At 47.9% G+C, this 23,052-nt stretch overlaps 1 protein-coding gene and 1 pseudogene across 13 annotated transcripts in view; both read left to right on the top strand.

The window, feature by feature from the left end:
- The first annotated feature begins 387 nt into the window (after positions 1 to 387).
- Positions 388 to 23,052, top strand: part of DPF3 (double PHD fingers 3) — a 289,593-nt gene continuing 266,928 nt past the window's right edge. For 8 of the 12 annotated variants that reach the window (XR_013521362.1, XR_013521363.1, XR_013521361.1 and 5 more), the window contains exon 1: positions 388 to 432. Coding sequence is in view for 1 of the 12 variants with exons in the window: in XM_002754072.6 (XP_002754118.1) it covers positions 401 to 432 (32 nt within the window). In the remaining 11 variants the exon portion in view is untranslated. Of the gene's footprint in view, positions 433 to 907 lie in introns of those variants that run through there. The other 4 variants (XR_013521359.1, XR_013521358.1, XR_004729995.3 and 1 more) reach the window with 1 other exon arrangement.
- LOC118144977 (uncharacterized) overlaps positions 439 to 23,052 on the top strand; it is a 31,813-nt pseudogene continuing 9,199 nt past the window's right edge. Inside the window, exons 1-2 of the transcript XR_013521364.1 lie at positions 439 to 1,036; positions 1,087 to 23,052. The exon at positions 1,087 to 23,052 is cut by the window's right edge and continues 9,199 nt beyond it. The product of XR_013521364.1 is annotated as an uncharacterized LOC118144977 (transcript). The remainder of the gene's footprint in view (positions 1,037 to 1,086) is intronic.

Genomic DNA, 23,052 nt, shown 5'->3' with positions numbered 1-23,052 from the left:
AAAGCCAAAAGCTAATGAATGGGATTCCGTGGTTTGCTGGCAATATTTAAATATTTCTGTCCAGGAGCGCAAACTCTCTGCAGTTATTTAGAAGAGTAGGGAGTTAAACCAAACTGTAATACTTTCACGTGCGTCTCCACTTTCCCCAACCCGAAAAGGAGCTGCCAGAGCGGTACTGTCCCTTTAAGACCTGCTTGCTCTCGGGCTCTACAAAAGGGAGTGACCTCTGGGCTTTGACAGCTCCCCTAATAACTACCACCGCGCAGGCCCCGCCCACCTGGCGACCAGCCGCGCCGATTGGCCGGCGGGCCGGTATCCCGCACTCTGATTGGCCCGTCGCTTCCCCTGAGCGAACCTTTAGAACTCTGAGACAGACAATATTCTGTTACATTGTAGCAAAATGGCGACTGTCATTCACAACCCCCTGAAAGCGTAAGTAAGACTAAAAAATGTACATATTCCGCGTGGTTTCAATATGAAAAAAAAGGCGCCTTTTGCGTGGCGAGCGCTGCCAGTGCATCGCGCTTGCAGGCGCCTCCAGCCGCGGCGGGGCTTCTCTCTTCTTTCAGCTCTTACTTCTTCATCTTCTTTTTTTTCTCCCAAAGCGCAGAAACGTCAGGAGATGCAATTAACAAGAAGAAAATTGTTACATTTTTGTTCCGCTAAATTGCAGAGTGAGAGAGAGCGAGAGCGAGGGGTGGCCGGCGGAGGAGCCCGGCGCTCGAGCGCTCTACAGCGGGGGGTCGCGGCAGCTCGGGGACTGCGCGGTCCCCGGAGTCCCCCACCTCGCGGGCAGCGAGCGGGGCTCCCGGGGCGGCCGGGCAGGGGGCGAGCGCCAGGCAGGGGCCGCCTCGGTGCACTTGGCCGAGCCCCGCGCCCCCGAGCCCGCGGCCCCCGCCCCGCCGCTAGGTCGGCGGGGTCCAGCGGACGGACCGCGGCGGCTCCGGAGTTTGCAGGGCGCTCTCCGCCTTCCGATCGCTCTCGGGGAGTTTGTGCAAACCTTCCGGAGTTGGGAGCACCGCAGGGGAAGCGGTGGGTCCGGGACTGGCTGGGGATCAGGTGGTCGCCCCGGGCTTTCCCCGGCAGCCCCCGGATCTTGGAGGCGCTCAGGGCGATCGCGCGTGTGTCTGCGTGTGTTTGCGAGCGAGCTGGCTGTAGTGGATTAACGACTCGGGTTAACTTGCGGCGGATTTGGAGGCAGGGAAGCCGCAGGTCTTATGAATGGTGTTCTCGCCACCTCTGGGTGAGGCACCGAGGCGGGCAGAGAGGTGGTTTGGGGCTCCTGGCCCAGGGGCAGCGTCTGCTCCCGGCTGGGAGAGGGGCAGGTGCCTCTGGCCGCCTCGGGGAGACTTTGAGCGCTTGCCCAGATCCTGGACAGAGCGGGGCGGGCCGGCCGAGGACTCGCGGGGGCCAGCCGCTGGTCCAACAGCCAGTTTCTGCCTGCCCGCCTTCCTCCTCCTTTTCATCCTGGCTTCCTTCCTTCCTTTCTTCCAGTCGGTGGAACTGTTAAGCCGCCAAGTCCGCTCGCGATCGCGGAGCCAGGGGTGGCCTCGGAAAACTAGTGTCGCTCTGAAAGGGGTGCTATTGGGTGCTGTCGGCAGAGGGTGGCTCCCTCCGTATCCGAGGTGGGCTCGGGGTCCGCGCCCCTTCGACCAGGACTTCCCCGCCCGGATGAAGCCGAAGGCGAAGAGGGGGGGAGAGGGAGGTGCGGGCCGGGTTGGGGGAGATTTGTGCCGAATTCTCGCTGGTGAGGAGCCACTGTCGACACTGGTTCCTTTAATTCAGCGCATCCACGTCCTTACCCCTGGCTACTACTGGAGTTGAAAACCAGGTTCGCTCTGGGGGGCGGTAGGGGGGGGTTCTAACGCAATGGAATGCACAGGGAGAATCCGACGTGTTTGCACCAGCTCATCGCCCACTAGAAATAAGGAAAGGGGTAGGAATGCCCCAGAATTCAAATATATTTATATGAAAGCTGACGTTAAGAGGACGTTGGAAGCTGAGGCTGATCAGGTAGGAGCTCCTGGCTTCAGTTCTGGCTTGGAAGCTCGGATACACTGCACTTGAACGCCACAGCGTTTCACCCAAGAAAGAAAATGTTTTATGGCAGAATAAATGGGCGTAACTTCGCCGCATCCTCGCTCCCGGTTGCTTTTGCTGCAACACCGCTGATGCTGTTTCTACCGAACCCACAACTGATTTGCAGTTTCCCCATTTCCAACCGAAATCATATAACCAGGCTGATGCCATCTGGTAAACTCAAGTTAGAGAATCTATTTCACATGTGCACCAGGTTTGTTTCCTACTGGGGAAGCCGTACCCTAGTTACCCGGGAGCCCGCTTTCGCGCGGGCGGGAGCAGTATCCCTTAGCTTCAGGGTTTTCCTGCTAGCTCCAGGGTTTTTTTTGGATCACAGCAGGGTGCGTGTTTGGGGAGGGAGTCTGTGTAGGGTGAGGTTAAGGGTTGGGGAAGGGACAGACGCGGTAAAGAGGGTGGCGGAATCCCGGCTGCTTAGTGGAATTAGTTCCAAATTGTACTTTGTGTAATTAGAAACAGTTGCAGTGTGATATATTTGTAATTGCGTCGCCACACACATACACACATCAGCATACACGCAACGCCCCTGCCTGCTTTTTCTAGGTGGGAGTTGAGTGGTCATTTATAATTAGCCGTTTCTTTCTGCTTCCCAGCCCCTTTCCCTGGGGGTAAAGGGGTGTAAACAATACCCCGGAGCCGCCAAGCCACTCGCACCCTGGACGGTTTTTAACAGCTCCTAACGCGGGATCACACACGTTGTTATTGGGAGACGGACACCATCTGCCTTTATTTTTTTTAAAAAAACAACTTGTTTAATAAAACATCTTATATATTTCATTTGTTTTTAAAAGTTGCTGATCAGGAAACAATACACATGTGAATAAATTATGCATGGGATAAATTAGAACAAAGTACAGAGACACATCAAGCCGAAGGGATGGTGGCGGTGCAGGGAGGAGGGGGAGCGGGGAGAATGGTTTGGAGAGCTATGTTTTTATCCTCATGTGTCCCTCCTGACAATGAAACAGAGCTGAACGACATTAGCATTTTCTCTGTGTGCGTTCTGAGTCTCTCTCTTCCCTCCTAAAAAAAAAAAAAAAAAAAAAAAAAAAAAGCCAACACCACCAACGCCCCCTACAGAAAATGGTCATACAAAGGTTTCCTCAGGATGGGGGTTAAAGTGATGGTAGTTAGTGTGTTGGGAAGAAATAAGCTCAGGTTTCCAGCAGCACCTATGCAGGGCTCTGCCTATACTGAGTCTGGGCTATTTTTCACTGTACTAGCTTTTTCCATGTGGGACATTCAATAATTCACTTAGCTGGGGTGATGGGATGGCACAATTTTGAATCTCATTGCTTTGGGGTTTTCCTTAGGGTCCCAAGCTCCTGAAGCCACATCTCCTCTCTTAGCAATTTGGCTTTCTTCCTGCCGGTCTTTGATCTCCCCTCAACTCCCTTTCTCTTTCTTCCTTGTTGTACCCTTCACCCCCTTCCTCTCTGAAGCTGACAGCCCGGCTTCTCTCTCTGTTGTCGCCTTTAACATCTTATTACTGCCCAACAGGGTGTTAGAGGCAGAAATAGGAGCCGCCTGCACTGATCAGATCACAAAGGGGACACGGCAGGTGGCCCCCACAACCAAGCAGTCACATCTGGACAAATAGAATTCAAAAGCACTGGTGGACATGTATGATGTGTAAATGTGTATTACATGCTATTTAATTTAGCAGCTACATTGTCTGAGGAAAGACGTATGAGAGTTACCCTCATTTCTTACATCTACAAGCAAGATAACGGCCCATGTAGTGAAGTAAACACATGCAGGTAACATAAATATGGATTTGATAAAGGGCTGCATGTAGGTTAGTCACATTCTGGTTGACTTCTCCATACCTGGGAAACATAATGCTTTTATTATTATTATTCTGAGGCAGGGTGACTGGAGAATTTCTAGGTTGGGTGTCACCATCTTGGCTCACTGCAACCTCCGCCTCCCGGGTTCAAGCCATTCTTGTGCCTCGGCCTCCAGAGTAGCTGGGATTACAGGTGCACACCACTACACCTGGCTAGTTTTTGTGTTTTTTTTAGTGGTGTGGAGTTTCTCCATGTTAGCCAGCTGGTCTCAAACTCCTGGCCTCAAGTGATCTGCTAACCTTAGCTTCCCAAAGTGCTGAGATTACAGTCATGAGCCACCGGGTCTGGCCACGTAATGCTTTTAATATAAATTTGAATCTTAATATTTTATTCAGATAAGCCACTTTTCCCCAAATATGCAATCAGTCCTTTAAACAACTTACTCTTGTATTAAGTTATCAAAATGCTGGTTGCTATGCATTTAACTGAGAATGTCTGCCACCTTCTGCCAGACTTGATTATACACATATGTATCTATCATTGTAACTGGCTACTTAGAAACAAAATAACTATTATTATTATTAAATTCCAGGTAAGCCAACAGGGCTTTACCATAAGTAATTATTTATAAAGAGACTAGTAAACTATTTTGTCATGCTTATAGCTGGGAACACACACATATATGTAATTGTATTAAAACTTTCTTTTGTAAGCAGTTAACCTTGCTTGAGGTAAATGTTTATATCCCTGTTTTGTTATTAAGAACACAACTCTGGGAGAAGAAAACAAACGTACTTAGCCAAGTCAAACAGCAGGTCATGTGTGTAGATGAACCTCAAATCTGGATTTCTTTGTACATTCCATGATCTGTATTAGTGTATTCTAATCTAAAGTGGTTTTGTGCACGTGAAAGTTAGAAGCCAGACCTCACTCTTGCTGTGGCACTCAGTTTAGATATCAGAGGGAAGGGGTGGGGGTCACATTCCTGGTTCTAATCTCCTCTTAGCCCTTTCTGGTGGGGTTGGGGGATGTGGGTAGGTACTAAGTAGACAGCATGGAGGCCGGGACTTTGTGAACTTGCTGCCTTTTATGGACATTGCTTTAGCCTCTTATGAAAAAGGACCCTCAAACGTTGTAAGCCAACAGATTCCCAAGAACCTGTTCTCCATCTGCTTCTGCTTGCCACTGTAAAAAAGCCCTAAATTCTCCAAACTTCATTAGCACGCATTATTTTTTCAGTGGGATAAATGTCTGCTTTTGATGAGGCACCTATGATGGAGATAATGTCTACGAGAATGCAAGTGGAGGCATTGTCGCAGGGTAAACCTCTGGAAATAGCCTGGCCTGCAGGCCTCCTGGGAGACTTCGGAGACTGCGGGTTGAATGGGAGCTGCTCAGTCCCTTAAGGTGGGCTTGAATTCAGAGACAACTGAGTTGGAGACTCCTCATCCGCCTCTTTTTGGAATCATGCAGGTAGCTGGAATTTGGATACATCTGAAAAAGACCACAATGTCTAAAGCTGTTTCAGAGCCATCTGTTCAGATCAGTGCAAAAAATAAAATGCCATGGTCAGCATGTTTTGTTTTGAGCATGCACTGGAAAAAGAATGGAAACTGAGGCTGATGTTTCGGTTTTCTAAGGCAGCTACGCTGCCAGCAGTGGCCATGGGGGCTGGGTCATAAAAAGGCACCAGCATCCAGGCCTGTTTATTATCCCAACCTCTGCCAAGTAACTTTTGTGGTTTTTGAGTGTTTTGAAAGTCACTAGAAAACAGGAATGTAGCCAAATGTGGCAAACCTCTGGCCAAAAACATCCCACAACCACTGAAATATTTTTTGCCCAGCCACGACCCAACAGGGGTGTTATATAAGCCCTAATTTTAAATGGTCTTTAAATACGAGGGCATTTAACAAGAAAAGATAGAGAGTGGCCTAGGGTAGGGGAGGACGGAGGAGTGGATAAAACCACTATGTGGTCTGGAACTCTGCAAAGATTATTGTTGAACTGCAAGAGAGACTGCCTAGTATGATCCATTGCAAATTCCAAAGTTTTCTAGTTGTTTGAGTGACTGGGGAGAGATGAGGTGTTGCAGTGTTTTTGTAATTTGTTTTTCTTATTGGTCCGGTTACTGGTGTTTCACAGTCTGTCAAATCATATGGATGAATGGAGCTAGCATCATAAAACTGTCACTGAGGGAAGGTTTTTGAAGCCTGTGATTTGCATTAGAGTTTTAAAAGCAGTGGTTAGGAGGTGTTGGTGGGGCGGGGGGAAGAGGAGCAGACTGGAGAATTTCTAGGTTGTGTGTTTGTGAATATTAGTGTGGCAGACAGTGGCAAGGGAAGGGAGAGAATCCCTGAGGATGCTAAAATTTAGGGGCAATGTGTGGAAACAGGGAGGGGTGAGGGAATTAGGCTCAGAGCTCCTAATAATGGGGTTCAAATAGCCCACATTGAGTCCTCACCAAGCAGGCCTCAGTTCTGAGCCTATAGAACAATGCTGGCACATGTCTAATCCCCCCTTTGCACCCTCTCCTCCCTCTCTGAATCCAGGGACTGTGGTCATCTCAGGTTGCTGGGAAAAGTTTTTTTTTAGTTGTTATTCACCTTGAAAATCTGCTGTTTGAATTATCTGCAATTGGAAGCTCCACCAGAAAAATTTTCCCATCCTCACACTTTCACTTGCTATTGATGAAACCTGTCTCAACCTCTTTTCCTCTTCCGTGTTCATTTCTCACCAGTGGCTGATTTTTTTTGTAGCCTTAGTGACTTCAGAGTAACGGAGAGAAAAAAGCCCTGGGAGAGGAATCCCAAGCCTTGAGTTCTGCTTCCAGAGCTACAGGCAACTAGCTTGTGATCTCAGACACAGAACATCTTTGAGCGGCATATTCCTTGTCTTTATGATGGTGATGCACTTTGATTCCCAAATTTCTTTTCAAGCCAACAGCTTCCTGGCTCTTATTATGGTGAGTTAGGACAGGGAGGACAGTTAGGGGCCAGAGTTCTGATTTTTTCTTATTTTTAAAGTGTGGCTCTAAAGAGAACTTGTAAGACTGGAGACTTCCACAGTTTCTTTCTCTCTTTTTCTCTCTTTCTCTCTCTCTCTTTCTTACCTTCCTTTTATCTTCCTTCCTTCCTTCCTTCTTTCCTTCCTTCCTTCTTTTTGTTTCTGTCTTAAAAAAAATTTTTTTTTAATGGAGTCTTGCTCTGCTGCCAGGCTGGAGTGCTGTGGCGCAATCTCAGCTCACTGCAACCTCTGCTTCCTGGGTTCAAGTGATTCTCATACCTCAGCCTCCCAAGTAGCTGGGATTACAGGCACACACCACCACACCCAGGTAATTTTTTATATGTTTAAAGTAGCGTATACATAACATACAACACACCATTTTAGCCATTTTAAAGTGTGCAGTTCAGTGGCATTAAGCACATTCATTTTTTATCTTTAGCAGAGATGGAGGTCTCACTATATTGCTCAGGCTGGTCTTGAAATCCTGGCCCCAAGCAATCCTCCTGCCTCGTGTAACCATTGCCACCATCAGTTTCCAGACCCTTTTCTTTCTTTCTCTCTTTTTTTTTTGAGACAGAGTTTTGCTTTTTGCTCAGGCTGGAGTACAGTGATGCCATCTCAGCTCACCGCAACCTCTGCCTCCCTAGTTCAGCAATTCTCCTGCCTCAGCCTCCTGAGTAGCTGGGATTACAGGAATGTGCCACCATGCCCAGCTAATTTTGTATTTTTAGTAGGGATGGGGTTTCATCATGTTGGCCAGACTGGTCTCGAACTTCCGACCTCAGGTGATCTATCCTCCTTGGCCTCCCAGAGTGCTGGGATTACAGACATGAGCTACTGCATCCAGCCTCCTTTTTTTTTTTTTTTCCTATGGAGTCTCGGTTTGTCACCTAGGCTTGAGTGCAGTGATGCGATTTTGGCTCACTGCAACCTCCGCCTCCCAGATTCAAGCTATTCTCTTGTCTCAGTCTTCCGAGTAGCTGGGACTACAGGCATGCCCCATCATGCCCAGCTAATTTTTGTGTTTTTAGTAGATGGGGTTTTACCATGTTGGCCAGGCTGGTCTTGAACTCCTGACCTCAGGTGATTCACCCTCCTCAGCCTCCCAAAGTGCTGGGATTACAGGCATGAGCCACGGCTCCCAGCTGCCCAGATCCTGTTCATCATCCCAGAGAGAAACTTTATATCCTTGAAAGTATACTGTTCCATCTCCTGCTTCCTCCCGTCTCTGGGAACCACCATTCTGCATTCTTAGCATCCCATGTAAGGGAATCATACAGTATTTGTTCTTCTGTGTCTGGCTTATTTCACTTAGCATAATGTCTTCAATGTTTGTTTATCTGTGTTGTAGCATAGTCAGAACTTTATTCCTTTCTATGGCCATTGAATGGATAGAGCACATTTTGTTTACCGATATACCTGTTGATGAACATTTGGGTGTTTACCTTTTGGCTGTTGTGAATAATGCTGCCAGGAACATTGGCATACAATTATCTGAGTCCCCATTTTCATTTCTCTCAGGTTTTTGCTATGCCTAGGTCTCCTTCATATTTGGACTATAAAATCTAGGGACTAGGCCAGGCTCATGCCTGTAATCTTAGCACGTTGGGAGGCTGAGTCAGGAGGATCCCTGAGCTCAGGAGTTCTAAACCAGCCTGGGCAATATTGTAAGACCCAGTCTCTACAAAAAATTAAAAAAAAAAAAAAATAGCCGGGTGTGGTGGTGCACACCTGTGGTCCCAGCTACTCAGGAGGCTGAGGCAGGAAGATGGCCTGAGTTGAGGAGGTTGAGGCTGCAATGAGATGTGATCACACCACTGCACTCCTGCTTGGGTAACCGAGCAAGACCCTATCTTAAAAAAAAAAGGGGGGGGGGGCTAAGTTTCTAGATAATACAAACATTCTCCACCATATAAACTAAACAAAGAAAAAACCCAAACTTAATAGTGTTACAGAACTCAACCTCTCTGCCTCTCCTTCCACTGGCATTCCATTGTTTTTTGGGATAAATGTATTGGGAACTGGGAACCCAGAGACTCATACTTCTCCCATTCCCAGCCTTCCCCTCACATCCACCTTTTCTGGAAGGCAGGGACTCATGATTGGGGGTTCAGGGTTTGGTTTGAGGTAGTTCCAGGGGCTGTAGCACTAGCAGTTACCTGGTGAGACTTGGAGTGAAGGCTCCCTAGGTGGATGGAGGTGTGACATCTGACAACAGGAGGTGGGTGGAAGCATGGTGATGGCAGGCTAGCTTGGGGGCAGGAGTTAGCAAGTCAGGCCTGTCCTTCCAAACAGCCAGGAGAGCTCATATCTCCCTCCTCCTCCCTTCCCCTGCCCCCAGCCTGGCTTCCCCCCAGTGGCCCACATGAAATAATGGATGTGGAAATATTTCAGAAGGTAGAAAGTGCAAATGTGAGGTGTTACTATGAGAACTAAAAAGTTTCCTGTAGCTGACCGTGGCCTCCTTGGAGAGTCAATAATACCTACTATATTAAACGTTATTGTAAATATTAAAACAAAAATAAATTTGTTTCTGGCGTTACCCATCACATCTAATCATTGTTTCTCAGGAAATGCAAGGCCTACTCATCCAGCCGTGTGTAAATAGCCCTGGGATTGCAGTGGGATTTTCCCATTGTCTGGGTTTGAAATAAGTGAGAATGTAAGCACAGGGGAAACCCTTATTTCATTTCTGGTCATCAGCCCTGACCTGAGTTCACCCACCAAACCAGAGGAAGCAGAAGCATGGTGGGAAGAGCAGGGCACTCTTCTGGGAACTTGGGTTTTGGGTCCTCTCCGGGTCTCTGGCTCCTCCTTCAACTGAGAGGACTGAGAGAGGGAGAAGTGGAAGCAGGGTGGGGGCTTAGATCCGCTTGTGAATAAGGAGGGTGAGCTGTTGGTATTGGCGGTCAGTGGCAAAAATGGGTTCTTTTTCTTTTTTTTTGAGACAGAGTCTTGCTCTGACATTCAGGCTGGAGTGCCGTGGCGTGATCTTGGCTCACTGCAACCTCCACCTCCCAGGTTCAGGCGATTCTTGTGCTTCAGCCACAGGAGTAGCTGAGATTAAAGGCGCGTGCCACCCACCCAAATAATTTTTGTATTTTTAGTAGAGATGGGGATTCACCATGTTGGCCAGGCTGGTCTTGAACTTCTGGCCTCAAGTGATCTACCCACCTGAGCCTCCCAGAGTGCTGGGATTATGGGCATGAGCCACTGCACCTGGCTAGATTCTTTATAGAAAAGTAGACCAGACAGCATTGCGGTAGGGGTCAGATCTCAGAGTTACACACTTCTTGGTTGCTAGCTTCGGAAATGGTTCTGATTCAGTCTTGCTGCAAAGCTACAACTTTTTTTTCTTTTCTCGTTTATATTTTTTAGAGATAGGGTCTCACTCTGTCACCCAGGCTGGAGTGCAGTGGTGTGACCACAGTTCACTGTGGCCTCAAATTCCTTGGCTCAAGTGACCTCCCACCTCACCTTCCCAAGTAGCTGGGACTACAGGCATGTACTGCCACACCTAATTTCTAAATTGTTTATAGAGATGGGGGCCTCACTGTACTGCCCAGGCTGGTCTTGAACTTCTGGCTTGAAGCGATCCTCTCATTTGAGCCTCCCCAAATGCTGGGATTACAGGTGCAAACCACTGCACTTGGCCCTGCAACTTTCCTTTACAAGAGCAAATTAAGCAAAAAACGTCATCCCTACTCCTACTGTCTGCAACAGCAACTCTCACACATGTTCGGCCGCCAGTTGAGCATGGTAAGAACTGTCTCATCCTCTTTGGAGTTCCTTCATCCTGTAACCAACACGGATTGCCTGCCTGCCCCTGAGAACGAATCAGCATAGTCGTCTGCCTCCCTCCCTACACAGAGGAGCTTCCACTCCAACAGAGACTTCTGATCTGTCTCTTTCTTCTAGACCCTTGTTTTTTGGCAGGGCAAAGTAAGCGCTAGCAAACCAGGAGGCTGACTGCTGCCCCCGGCTTTTCCTAGGAAAACCATATAGGCGAGGGGAGTGGGGAGAGGGGAGGCAATGTGGTGCTGGTGATGTGGGGAGGGCAGGGTGGATGGGGCAGTGGGAGTGGAGAGAATATATTCTCTCCTGCTAATTACTTTCCCTGAGGACTTAGCCAGTGCAGAACCATCTATTATCGTGGGAGCGCTCTATGGTGGTTCTGCCTGTGATGAATGCTAAGTGGAAACAAGCAAGAAGAATTAACAGGCGGCTGCTTCTGTCCACCTAATTAAAATGCATATCCAAATGCATAATTCCTTATGTTTCCCCATGCACACACTCCCCTTCCAATCCCAGTTCTATGGACGAGAAAAAAAAAACACTTTCCCCCAATCATTTCTCTTGATTATATTTTCATCAAGGAAGAACTGGAGGGAGGCTTTCCCTTAGAATAGAGAAGGGCCTGTTCTTCTAACGCTTCTGAAATAGCTGGCTTTTGACTGAGATTGAGCCCCAAATTTTGGAGCTCTTTTTTGTTTTAAACACAAAAACTAGCTGCAGAAAAAAGGGAGAAGAAAAGAAGCAAAGAAAGAACAAAAAAAGAGAGTTCCCACCATTTCTGCTGACCTTTTAGATTTGTGTGAAAAGTCTGGCATGGATCAGCAATGCCAGTTCTGGAGGTCTTTTCTATCTGCTCTTCCTCTTCATTACTTTCCCTGACCCTGCACTGCCTTCTTTGGTCCCCCAAATCAACATAAGTTTTGTAGAGAGATTTTAGAAGACAAAGACACATCTACCTTTGCAGATCAGGTAGAGAGAAAAAATGCCAAAAGCTTCAGCATCTGGGGACAATATCAGAGGTGCTCACGTCACAGTCACATTGTTTGAGTCGAACAATACCTCTTCATCCTTATCGTCCCCTCACTTCACTTACCCAGCTGATCATTTTCTCTCTCTCCAAAGAATAACTTTATTCAGTGGTCATAAAATAGTTAATAAAACATAAAACTTAAGTCCCTGTGTTCAATTTGCCATCACAGCCGTCTCAGTGGCAGACCCCCTTCCCCTGGCCAGCCCACCCCTTCCTGAAGCCCCTTGCCTGCCTTCCACAGCAGCCCCAGCTGTTGATTTATCAGGGCTGGCTGGCTCAGCAGTGCATGGAGATTGCTTTTAATTAACTCTCTTCATTTTTCCCAATCTTCAGGGAGCAGCAGCCCTTTAATGATTTTAATATTTTATTTGGATTTATATCCGCCTTATTTGTTGTTTGACTTCGCATTTGTTCTTCCTGAATCGCCTCCAGACTGATATATTTATTTATTTGCCCCTTTTCCTACTACCCCAAAGACCGTTCCAGATAATGGACTGTGGATTCCAAAGAAGGCTGTCTTCCCAGGCTTCCCACTGTCCATCAGTAGACGATCTGGTGTTGGCCTGGGATATAGGCCTGTGATGGTTTGGATTGGAAACTTTGTCTTAGGAAACCCAGTCTCACCTGACTCTTAGCTTAAGGAGTTCCTGAGCTTTGCATTTTTTAAAAAAACAAAAGACAAAAAAACCACAACAACTCTGAATTTTAGAAAGTGAGATCTCTGCCTCTTTCGTGCCTCTGTAAGGGAGTGAGTTGCCTTGGAGAGTTGGTTAAAAACTGCTTCCCCTGTTTCACTGTTAGTAGTAGTTTGAGGCCTGTCATCCTGCTCAAACCCCAGCCTTACGTAGTTCAGTGGGGTTTTTGGAGCTGCAGGAAGATGATGGCTTTAGGGAAGGACTGGGTGTAGGTTCAGTCAAGTCTTCCTGCTGCTTTACGCATCTTTAGGTGTGGCTGGCATCTGCTCAGCAACTGCTTGGAAGAGTAACCATAGGTATGATCTGAAAGAGGAAGTGAAGAGGCACCAATTGCCTTCTCTCCTGGAGGCTGCCTTCTCCTTTAACCCTCAGTTCCCCTTCTCATGCCTACCCCCCAGAGGTGGGAAACACATAACCATCAAAACACCTTCCAGCCAGGTGCAGTGGCTCACACCTGTGATCCTAGCACTTGGTGAGGCTGAGGTGGGCAGGTTGCTTGAGCCCAGGAGTTCAAGCCAGCCTGGACAACATGGCAAAATCCCATCTCTACAAAAAATAGAAAAACTAACTGGGTGTGGTGGTGCACACCGGTAGTCCCAGCTACTTGGGATGCTGAGGTGGGAGGATCACCCGAACTCATGAGGTCGAGGCTGCAGTGAGCCGTGATTGTGCCACTGCACTCCAGCCTGGGCAACAGACCCTGTCTTAAAAAATGAAAAACAAAAAACAAAAAACAACACCTTTCTATCTTTCTCCTTCCAGCCTAGCTTTGGCTGCAAAGTCTACTCCTTACCCCACCAGCCCCAGAGAGGCCTGACAGACAGACTGATGAGGGGGCTAGTTTCAGAACAAGCTTGTCCACAAAATGCCCTTTTTGGCATCTTGGTTTGGTGATGTGTCTTCAGGGTTACTCGTTGCTAGGCAACTGCCAGCTAAAGTTTGAGCCTGATCTGGGGACTGCAGTGAATTGCCCTGGGTGACTTGAATCCACATTTAGGGACTCCAATTTACAATATTGGCTCTAGGAAAGGGTGGCAGATAAGACATTCTTCCATGTGCCTTTATGGAAAGAGTTACTGGTTTTTAAAGTCTAGTCCAGAGCCTGGCACACAGTCAGTACACACAGGTCTATGTTTTGGTGGTGCAAATGGTGATTCCTTCCCATCTTCTTATCCTGGAATGCTTTTCTCATTCCTTTAGCCCTGCCAGTTACTGAGCTGTATGTAGGAGGCAGATAGGGAGAAACTGGCGTCTGTACCTCAGTCTAGTGTGCAGGCTACTCAGACTTGATGTGTGTTTCTTTTTCACTTTTCTTTGGCAATCACAGGCCCTTTCAAGAATCCTATGAACATTGTGGATCATCTCCCCAGAAAAAAATGCATATAGGTATGAACATCTGCCTATGGTTTGATGGGGCTCAGAGACCTGGAAGAACCCATCTTTGGATGCCCTGGAGGCCCATGGGCTCTAGGATAAGAACCTCAGCATGACAGACATGTGTGAACTTGTTAGTCTGAGGGGTGTTCTGTGTTCCTGCCCAGAGAGATAGCTCCTGTCATATGTTCCCCTGGTGTCTCAGCAAACTGCTGTGGCTTCTCAGGACAGGTGGTTTGATTGTCCTCCAGCTCCACCCTGCCTCTGGGTGCACTTGACTCATAGGTGCCTACTCATCTTCCAGGTGGTTTAAGTGGCCCCTCTCCCTGGTGGAGCGCTTGCTGACCCTCAGGTAGAATTGACCACACCTGCCCTGGGCCACGCCTGGTCATGCAGTCCTGAGTGTACTCTTCTCTCTCAGCTACTGAAATAGTTGACTGTAGTTAGTTAGCAGTAAGGGCGTGGAAGGCAGGGGCAGTAGCCACATGTGTCTTTCTTTTCTTTCCTTTTTTTTTTTTTTTGGAGATGAATTCTCTCTCTGTTTCACCCAGGCTGGAGTGCAGTGGTGTGGCTCATTGCAACCCCTGCCTCCTGGGTTCAAGTGATTTTCTTATCTCAGCCTCCTGAGTAGCTGGGACTACAGACACACACCACCATATCCGGCTAATTTTGTATTTTTAGTAGAGATGGGGTTTCACTATACTGACCAGGCTGGTCTTAAATTCCTGACCTCCAGTGATCTACCCACCTTGGCCTCCCAAAGTGCTGGGATTACAGGCATGAGCCACCACGCCCGGCTACATGTGCCTTTCTATTGCTAGGACTTAGCCTAGCAGGCATGTAGGAAACGGGAATAGCTGAAGAAACGAAGCCTGCAGGCAGGCACCCTGCTCTGCAGCCTTTATTTGTTTCTAGCACTTTAGAAAGTTCATATGTTTCTCATTCTCTCCCTTGATAGTAGGAGTTTGAAAAAGGCAAAATTCTTCCCTAAGAGGCTTAAATTTCAGGAGTTGGGAAACAGATACAGGCTTGGCCTTGCTTGCATGTAGGATGTGCATTTATGACACATGGCAGCCTCGCTCATTCTAGCCTCTTGTTTCTTGGTCACTTTATCTAAAAAGCTTGGATTTCCCCCTTCGGTCTTGGGAAGTAAGACCTTTGCTTTGCTTTGCTTTCATTCGGGGGAGTAAGTCACCTCTGGCTTATGGATAGCCACTGACAAATCAGCTCCATTTTTATTCCATCCTCCTCTATGCTTAGCTATGTGTGGGATTTCCTTTACCTTATATACACTGGAAGACTCTTTTTTTGCTTTTGAGTTTTTAAGATAGAGAAGACCAGAAGATGCAAAACGCTGTAATGGTCTCAACTCGAGGCTGGGACCTGGTGAACATCTACTGTCCGCTCCACGGAGCTTTAGCTCAGTTTGAGTTGGCCCTCCTTGGGGACGAAGCCAGAACACTCTTTCCTTCCTTTGCGCCTCTTCAGTGCTTTTTGATCAAGATGCAATTCATGGGGGAAAGAGAAAGATGTAAATAGTGAATGAAGGAAGGGGACAAGGGATCAGAAGGAAACCTAGGCTGTTTTTGGATACATCTTCTTTGAGAGAATGCCTTTTATATACTTTCACAGTATCAAAGCCTAGAGAGAGAATGACTTTCCCTACGACTCAGTGTCCCAATCCAGTATAGCAGATAACTTCATTCAAAAAGGATGAGCTTCATTCATCCTCCCGAAAGGATGTCCTGGGGGCTCACGCGAGGGCCTTTCTCTCTCGTATTGAGAGAGATAAAGATACCAAGCATATCATTGTAACTTTTGTATGTCCTCTTATGGATTTTCCACCCTCCCAATAATTCTGTGTGGGGGCTTTTGGGAAGAGGGTACCCCCATGAAGAAGCCTGAAGGAGGAAGAGGAAGTCCCAAGGTGGAAACGGACTCTCAGAGTCAAGTTTCAATTGAGATCCTGGTCCAGATGACATTCTTCAAACTTGGAAAGCCAGAGAAAATGCTGATGATGTGCAAATATGGGCTGCAGGAACAGAATTGTAGAAAAATACTCGTTAACTCAGAAAGGTCATACTGCACTAGCAACCTACTCACAAAGGTAAGTCTCCCTCAATCCCAGTTCAGGACAGCGGGTGACACAGGGCTGTCCGATTCCTGGTGCTCATTTTCTCTCTGGGCAGCCATCCCAGTACAACAGATACTTAAACATATTCTGTCCTCATTTTATCTAATTACACATGTCTCTGGGGGATGGGAAACAGGTTTGAACCATCCAATTTTAGGTCACTTACGCACAGGGTAGCAGGGATGAACACAAATCTGTAGAGTTCTGTGAGATTTAGGAAGTTCTCATAGTTCTTCGGTCCCGAGCACACAGAGGGGATATTGTTTGTCGTCTCAGGGGCTGAAGATCCTAGCGAGGGTCAGAGGAGAGATGGAGGCTGCCTGGTTTGTGAGTCTGAATTCTGAAACCTTTTTGAGACCTTGCTAGCTCTTTCTATCCTTGGAGTAATAGGATGCTTGTTTTATTATTTTATAATCTGCTGCATGAAGAGGACCCACTACCATCAGTCCCCATCCTGCGGGTCATTTGTTCTCATCCCTTACCCGCTTGGAATGTGTTCAGTTTTCTAAGAAATACAGAACAAAAGGTGCTCCCGCTCCTGACTGATGGAACAGTCTTTCTTACCTGACGTCGCCCTGGGTGTGCTCCTCCTTTGCTACCCAGAGGAACTGGTCTGGATGGTATAAAAGCTCCACGGCATCTCCACCTCTCTCTAAAACCCAGAACTGGCAGCCTTGGGCAGCCCGCTTTCCTGCCATCTCACCTCCAGGCTTTCCTGTAGCTTTTCAAATCCTTGGGAAGAAAAGCCTTTTGCTTTTCTTTTGCTTTCTGCTGCTGATTTCATTTTCTGACTCAGAGTTAAGCCGCCCCAAGGCCCTCAGAGCCTTGAGTTTGCACCTCCAGCCTAGGTTTCCTTCTGATCCCTTGTCCCCTTCCTTCATTCACTATTTACATCTTTCTCCTTTCCCCCATGAATTGCACCTTGATCAAAAAGCACTGAAGAGGCACAAAGGAAGGAAAGAGTGTTCTGGCTTTGTCCCCTAGGAGGGCCAACTCAATCTCATGAATATGGGAGTGGGGCGAGGGAGGAAGGAAAAGGACAAAGCTTACAGGCAGCAGAGCCTGCATTTGTGAGAGAAGCAGCGGCTCACGAGGTTCCAGGTGGTGAATAGCTGCACTAAGCGACCATCCCAGGTCACCAGGGGTCCCTGACGAGAGACAGCAGTTCCTGTGGTTGGGATGTCAGGGGATGCTTCAGAGGGCAGCTGAGTTCAGAAGGACAGTGGGATCTGGGTAGGCTCAGGAGGGTGAGGCTAGGGAACTTTAGGCATGAAAGGGAAGTGAACAAAGATGTGAGACGTTGGAGGGATTCCTTCCGGGATGTCCTTCGTGTTTGCGGGAAGGAAGTCCAGATGGGAAGGTCTGCGTGGGGGAGAGCATGCAGATCTGTTTGACTGGTTGGGAGTAGGTGGGGGTGTCGGTGATCAGAAGAGAGAAATGGAAAATCAGCCTGGGCCAGGTTGGTCTGAGCGGAGCCCCATTTGGCAGTCAAGGCCTGGGGAGACTCATACACCTCAGCAGCCAAAAGGGAGGCTCCAGGGGGAGGGTAGGTGGCCATCCTGTGTCCTCCAGCAAGGGGGATCGTCTCTCTCCCATCCTCCCCTTCACTATGGGGTAGATTGGACCCCATCCTTGGTTTCCTTTGTTATGCATTTTGGATACTTTCCAGGGCACCTCCCAGAGCAGGTGGGGTAAGGGAGACACACTGAGGGACCCACACTGGTATGAGCCATCAATCCTGTCAGCTACAGGGCAGCTCTGTCCACCTGCAAGGGTGGATTTGCAATGTTGGATAGAGCCCGCCTGAGCGGTGGACCCAAATGTCTTCTTCCCTTTCTGCACTTTAATCCTCATTCACTTCTTCTTCTTCTTTCTCCATCTTCTTCTCCTTCTTTTTCAACAACAACAACCACCACCAATAAATGGTGTAAGTAAAATATACAAATTCGATCCAAGGAGCAAAATGTAAATGCCAGCCTGTGTAGCTTACAGTGTGGTGCCCTGAGGATTAGTTTCATGATTCAAACAGGGGAGAGTGAGGCTGCAGGTCTCTAAGGCAGTGGGTTTCTTCCTGGGGGGATCGGGGTGGTTTATTCTGATGGCGGTGCTGCCCTGTTCCCACTCAGGCACCCCTGCCACTGGTGCAGCTGTCTACCTGCATGTGCTGGCCACTCCCTCCCAGAAAGGCCCTGAACCTATTAAGCTAGCTCTCATGGGGAGGCTGGGGGTTACACAAGTCCTTGGGGTTACAGAGAATTCCTTGCATGCTTTGTAAGCCTTGTACACTTGAAAGCTCAGACACTTCATGGTGGGGAGCAGGAGGCTGGGGAGCAGTTGCTGTGTCACCCATGGCTTGGGTGCAAGCTCTGGAGCCAGAGAGTTTGGGTTCAAGTCCAAGCCCTGTGACCTTTGGCAGGATTCCTAACCTCTGTACCTGTTTCCTCATCTGTAAAGTAGGACTAATAGTTTCTGCCTTTATAGGGTTGTTGGAAGAATTACAAGTTAATATATGAAAAGTGCTTTGAAGAGTTGGCACACAGTATCCTTTTTTTTTTTTGAGACAGAGTCTCACTCTGTCACCAGGTGCCAAGCTGGAGTGCAGTGGCACAATCTTGGCTCACTGCAACCTCTGCCTCCTGGGTTCAAGCAATTCTCCTGCCTCAGCCTCTCCTGAGTAGCTGGAACTTCAGGCGCACACCACCACGACCAGCTAATTTTTGTATTTTTAGTAGAGACGGGGTTTAACCATGTTGGCCAGGATGGTCTCGATCTCTTGATCTTGTGATCCACCCGCCTCGGCCTCCCAAAGTGCTGGGATTACAGGCTTGAGCCACTGCACCCGGCCACAGTATCCTTTTTTTTTGAGATAGGGTCTTGCTCTGTTGCCCAGGCTGGAATGCAGTGGTGCAGTCATGGCTCACTGCAGCCTTGACCTCCCAGGCTCAAGCAGTTTTCCCACCCCAGCTTCCCAAGTAGCTGGGACCACAGGCGTGCACCACCACGCCCAGTTAATTTTTATATTTATAGTGGTGATATGGTTTGGCTGTGACCTCACCTAAATCTCAACTTGAATTGTATCTCCCAGAATTCTCAGGTGTTGTGGGAGAGTCCCAGAGGGAGGTAACTGAATCACAGGGGCTGATCGTTCCTGTGCTATTCTCATGATAGTGAATAAGTCTCATGAGATCTGATGGGTTTATCAGGGGTTTCTGCTTCTGCTTCTTCGTTTTCTCTTGCTGCCACCATGTGAGAAGTGCCTTTCACCTCCCACCATGATTCTGAGGCCTCCCCAGCCATGTGGAACTGTAAGTCCAAATAAACCTCTTTTTCTTCCTAGTCTCAGGTGTGTCTTTATCAGTTGCATGAAAACGGACTAATATAGTAATTGGTACTGGTAGAGTGGGGCCTTGCTGAAAAGATACCTGAAAATGTGGAAGTGACTTTGGAACTGGGCAACAGGCAGAGATTGGAACAGTTTGAAAGGCTCAGAAGAAGACAGGAAAATGTGGGGAAGTTTGGAACTTCCTAAAGACTTGTTGAATGACTTCGCCCAAAATGCTGATAGTGATATGGATAATAAAATCCAGGCTGAGATAGTCTCAGATGGAGACGAGGAACTTGTTAGGAACTGGAGCAAAGGTGACTCTTGTTAAGTTTTAGCAAAGAGTCTGGCAGCATTTTGCCCCTGCCCTAGAGATTCATGGAACTTTGAACTTGAGAGAGATGACTTAGGTTATCTGGTGGAAGAAAATGTCTTTTTTTTTTTTAAGATGGAGTTTCACTCTGTTGCCCAAGCTGGAGTGCAGTGGTGCGATCTTGGCTCACCACAACCTCTGCTTCCTAGCTTCAAACGATTCTCCTGCCTCAGCCTCCTGAGTAGCTAGGACTATAGGAGGCTGAGGCAGGAGACATGCGCCACCATGCCTGGCTAATATTTTTGTATTTTTAGTAGAGACAGGGTTTCACTATATTGGCCAGGCTGGTCTTGAACTTCTGATTTCATGATCCGCCTGCCTTGGCCTCCCAAAGTGCTGGGATTACAGGTGTGAGCCACTGTGCCCGCCCTGGTGGAAGAAATTTCTAAGCAAAGCATCCAAGATGTGACTTCAGTGCCATTAAAGGAATTCAGTTTTGTAAGGGAAGCAGAGCATAAAAGTTTGGAAAATTTGCAGACTGACTATAAGATAGAAAATAAAAACCCATTTTCTGGGGAAAAATTCAAGCTGCTGCAAAAATTTGCATAAGCAGCAAGAAGCCTATTGTTAATCCCCAAGACCCTGGGGAAAATGTCTCCAGGCCATGTCAGAGACCTTTATGACAGCCCCTCCCATCACAGGCCTGGAGGCCCAGGAGGAAAAAGAGGTTTCGTAGGGTGGGACCAGGGTCTCCATGCTGTGTGCAGCCTAGGGACTTGGTGCTCTGTGTCCCAGATGCTCCAGCTGTGGCTGAAAGGGGCCAACATACAGCTCAGGCTGTGGCTGCAGAGAGTAGAAGCCCCAAGCCCTGGCAGCTTCCATGTAGTGTTAAGCCTGTGGGTACACAGAAGTCAAAACTGAGGTTTGTGAACTTCTGCCTAGATTTCAAAAGACGAATGGAAACACCTGGATGTCCCAGAAAAAGTTTGCTGCAGGGGTGGGGCTCTCATGGAGAACCTCTACTAGGGCAGTGCAGAAGGGAAATGTGGGGTTGGAGCCTCTACACAGAGTCCCTCCTGGGGCACTGCCTAGTGGAGCTGTGAGCAGAGGGCCACCATCCTCCAGACCCCAGAATGGTAGATCCACCAACAGCTTGCACTGTGCACCTAGAAAAGCCACAGGCACTCAATGCAAGCCTGTGAAAGCAGGCGGAAGGAGGCTGTACCCTGCAAAGCCACAGGGGTGGAGCTGCCGAAGACCATGGGAGCCCACTTCTTGCATCAGTGTGACCTGGATGTGAGACCTGGAGTCAAAGGGGATCATTTTGGAGCTCTAAAATTTGACTGCCCCACTGGATTTCAAATTTGCATGGGCCCTGTAACCCCTTTGTTTTGGCCAATTTCTCCCATTTGGAATGACATAATCCCACTGTATCTAGGAAGTAACTAGCTTGCTTTTGATTTTACAGGCTCATAAGCAGAAGGGACTTGCCTTGTCTCAGATGAGACTTTGGACTGTGGACTTTTGGGTTAATGCTGAAATGAGTTAAGACTTTGGGGGATTTTTGGGAAGGCATGATTGGTTTTGAAATGTAAGGACATGAGATTTGGAGAGGCCAGGGGCAGAATGATATGGTTTGGCTGTATCCCCACCTAAATCTCAACTCGAATTGTATTTCCCAGAATTCCCACATGTTGTGGGAGGGACCCAGGGGGAGGTAATTGAATCATGGGGCTAGTCTTGTGATAGTGAATAAGTCTCTCAAGATCTGATGGGTTTATCCGGGGTTTCCGCTTCTGCTTGTTCCCCATTTTCTCTTGTTGCCACCATGTAAGAAGTGCCTTTGACCTCTCACCATGATTCTGAGGCCTCCCCAGCCATGTGGAACTGTAAGTCCAAATAAACCTCTTTCTCTTCCTAGTCTCAGGTATGTCTTTATCAGCAGTGTGAAAATGGACTAATACAAGTAGAGACAGGGTTTTGCCATGTTGCCCAGGTTGATCTTGGACTCCTGGCCTCAAGCCATCTACCTGCCTCAACCTCCCAAAGTGCTGGGATTATAGGCATGAGCCACTACGCCCAGCCTCATTATCCTTTTAATGGATGTTTGCAGTAACCCTGTAAAATAAGTAGACAAGGTGATATTTTCCTCACTTTGGCGTCTTTAAGAAAATGAAATAAGTAGAAGTGCTGGTTTTCTTAGAAGAAAGAAGTTCTAGAAATCTATGGCATTATTATTTTGATCAATTTATTTTTTTTACTCTTAGAACAAATGTGTAGAAGGGTCTTTAAGAAAGATTGATCTATGGCATGCTTTGTCCAGGAGCCCAGCTTATTGTGTACTAGTGAATTGGTGCTGATATTGGGTCCTTCTGAGAAAGAACAAGAATTTCACAGATGTGGAAACACAGCACACAGAGGCGAAGTGTCTCTGTAAGGTGACTGGACTCGGCCCACAATTCCATTCATGGCTGCCTCCTCCAAGGGGAAGGAGACTACTTCTTGCCTAGATAAGCTCTTCCCTTTCCACAACTGGAAGAGGGCTCGGAAGTCCTTTAGACCAAAGGTATTGAGGATTGGGAGTTTGTCCTCCAAGTTTGTCAGGGTGGTAGGAAACAGGCACCTTGCTCATCCATGACCCTCCTGTGCTGGTTGATGTATGTGTGAGTTCCCAGCACATGCTTTTGGTAGGCAGGGATCTGTGCTTGACAAGCTGACATTCCAAACTCCAGATCTCCCAAACACCGGGCCCCTATGTTATTTTTAACTGTCCAAAGTTTTTTCCACGTGGTGTAATTGATGGGACTCAATAGCCGAGTCAGAGAATCTAAACTTCAGTCTGTTTTGCATCCCTTGAATGGGCATGGGTCTGATAACCAAGCAGAAAAACACTCCGTTTTACGAATAACCTGCTCTGAATCTTCCTGCTCACCCTGCTCCCAACTCATCTCTAGGGAAAAAAAACAAGCTCAAAGATAACCTGAGTATGTCTGTTTCTGTGGCTCCATATAGGAGTGGGGACGATGGTTTCTGTCTGTGACCTTCTCTTCCCCACTGAGTTCTGATAGTGAGGGACGAAGTCACATTTTCAGGAGATAACAAGAAGGGCATTGAGGAGGTTGGCACTCTCTCTCTCTCCCAGCCCTCTTTTTCAGGCCCGCATTCCTTAGGAGGTCAGTCACTTTCTCCTGGTCCTTCCTCTGGGGACAGTCCTGGAGAGATGCTCTTATTTGGGAGAGCCTGAGATCTTGTGGCATCCAGTGACCACCATCTGTGTGACCGTCCAGAAGATTTTCAGTGGCCGTGACCAGGAGAAAGTGCACCGTTTCACACTGGCCTGTCATTTGCATTGTGGATTTTTCCAGTGTGTGTCTCACTTTTCTGCTTCATCCATGTCTCCCCAGACCAAAGTGCACTGGGCATTTATGCTGTGTTAGTTGAACACATACAATGTACCAGCTACTGTGGCCCTGGCTACATAATGGTGAGCCAAACCAAC

The sequence above is a fragment of the Callithrix jacchus genome, chromosome 8, assembly GCF_049354715.1.
Source record: "Callithrix jacchus isolate 240 chromosome 8, calJac240_pri, whole genome shotgun sequence".
NCBI classification, from domain to species: domain Eukaryota; kingdom Metazoa; phylum Chordata; class Mammalia; order Primates; family Cebidae; genus Callithrix; species Callithrix jacchus.
The sequence above is the reverse complement of the archived record's forward strand: the minus strand, read 5'-3'. Positions and strand labels throughout refer to the sequence as shown.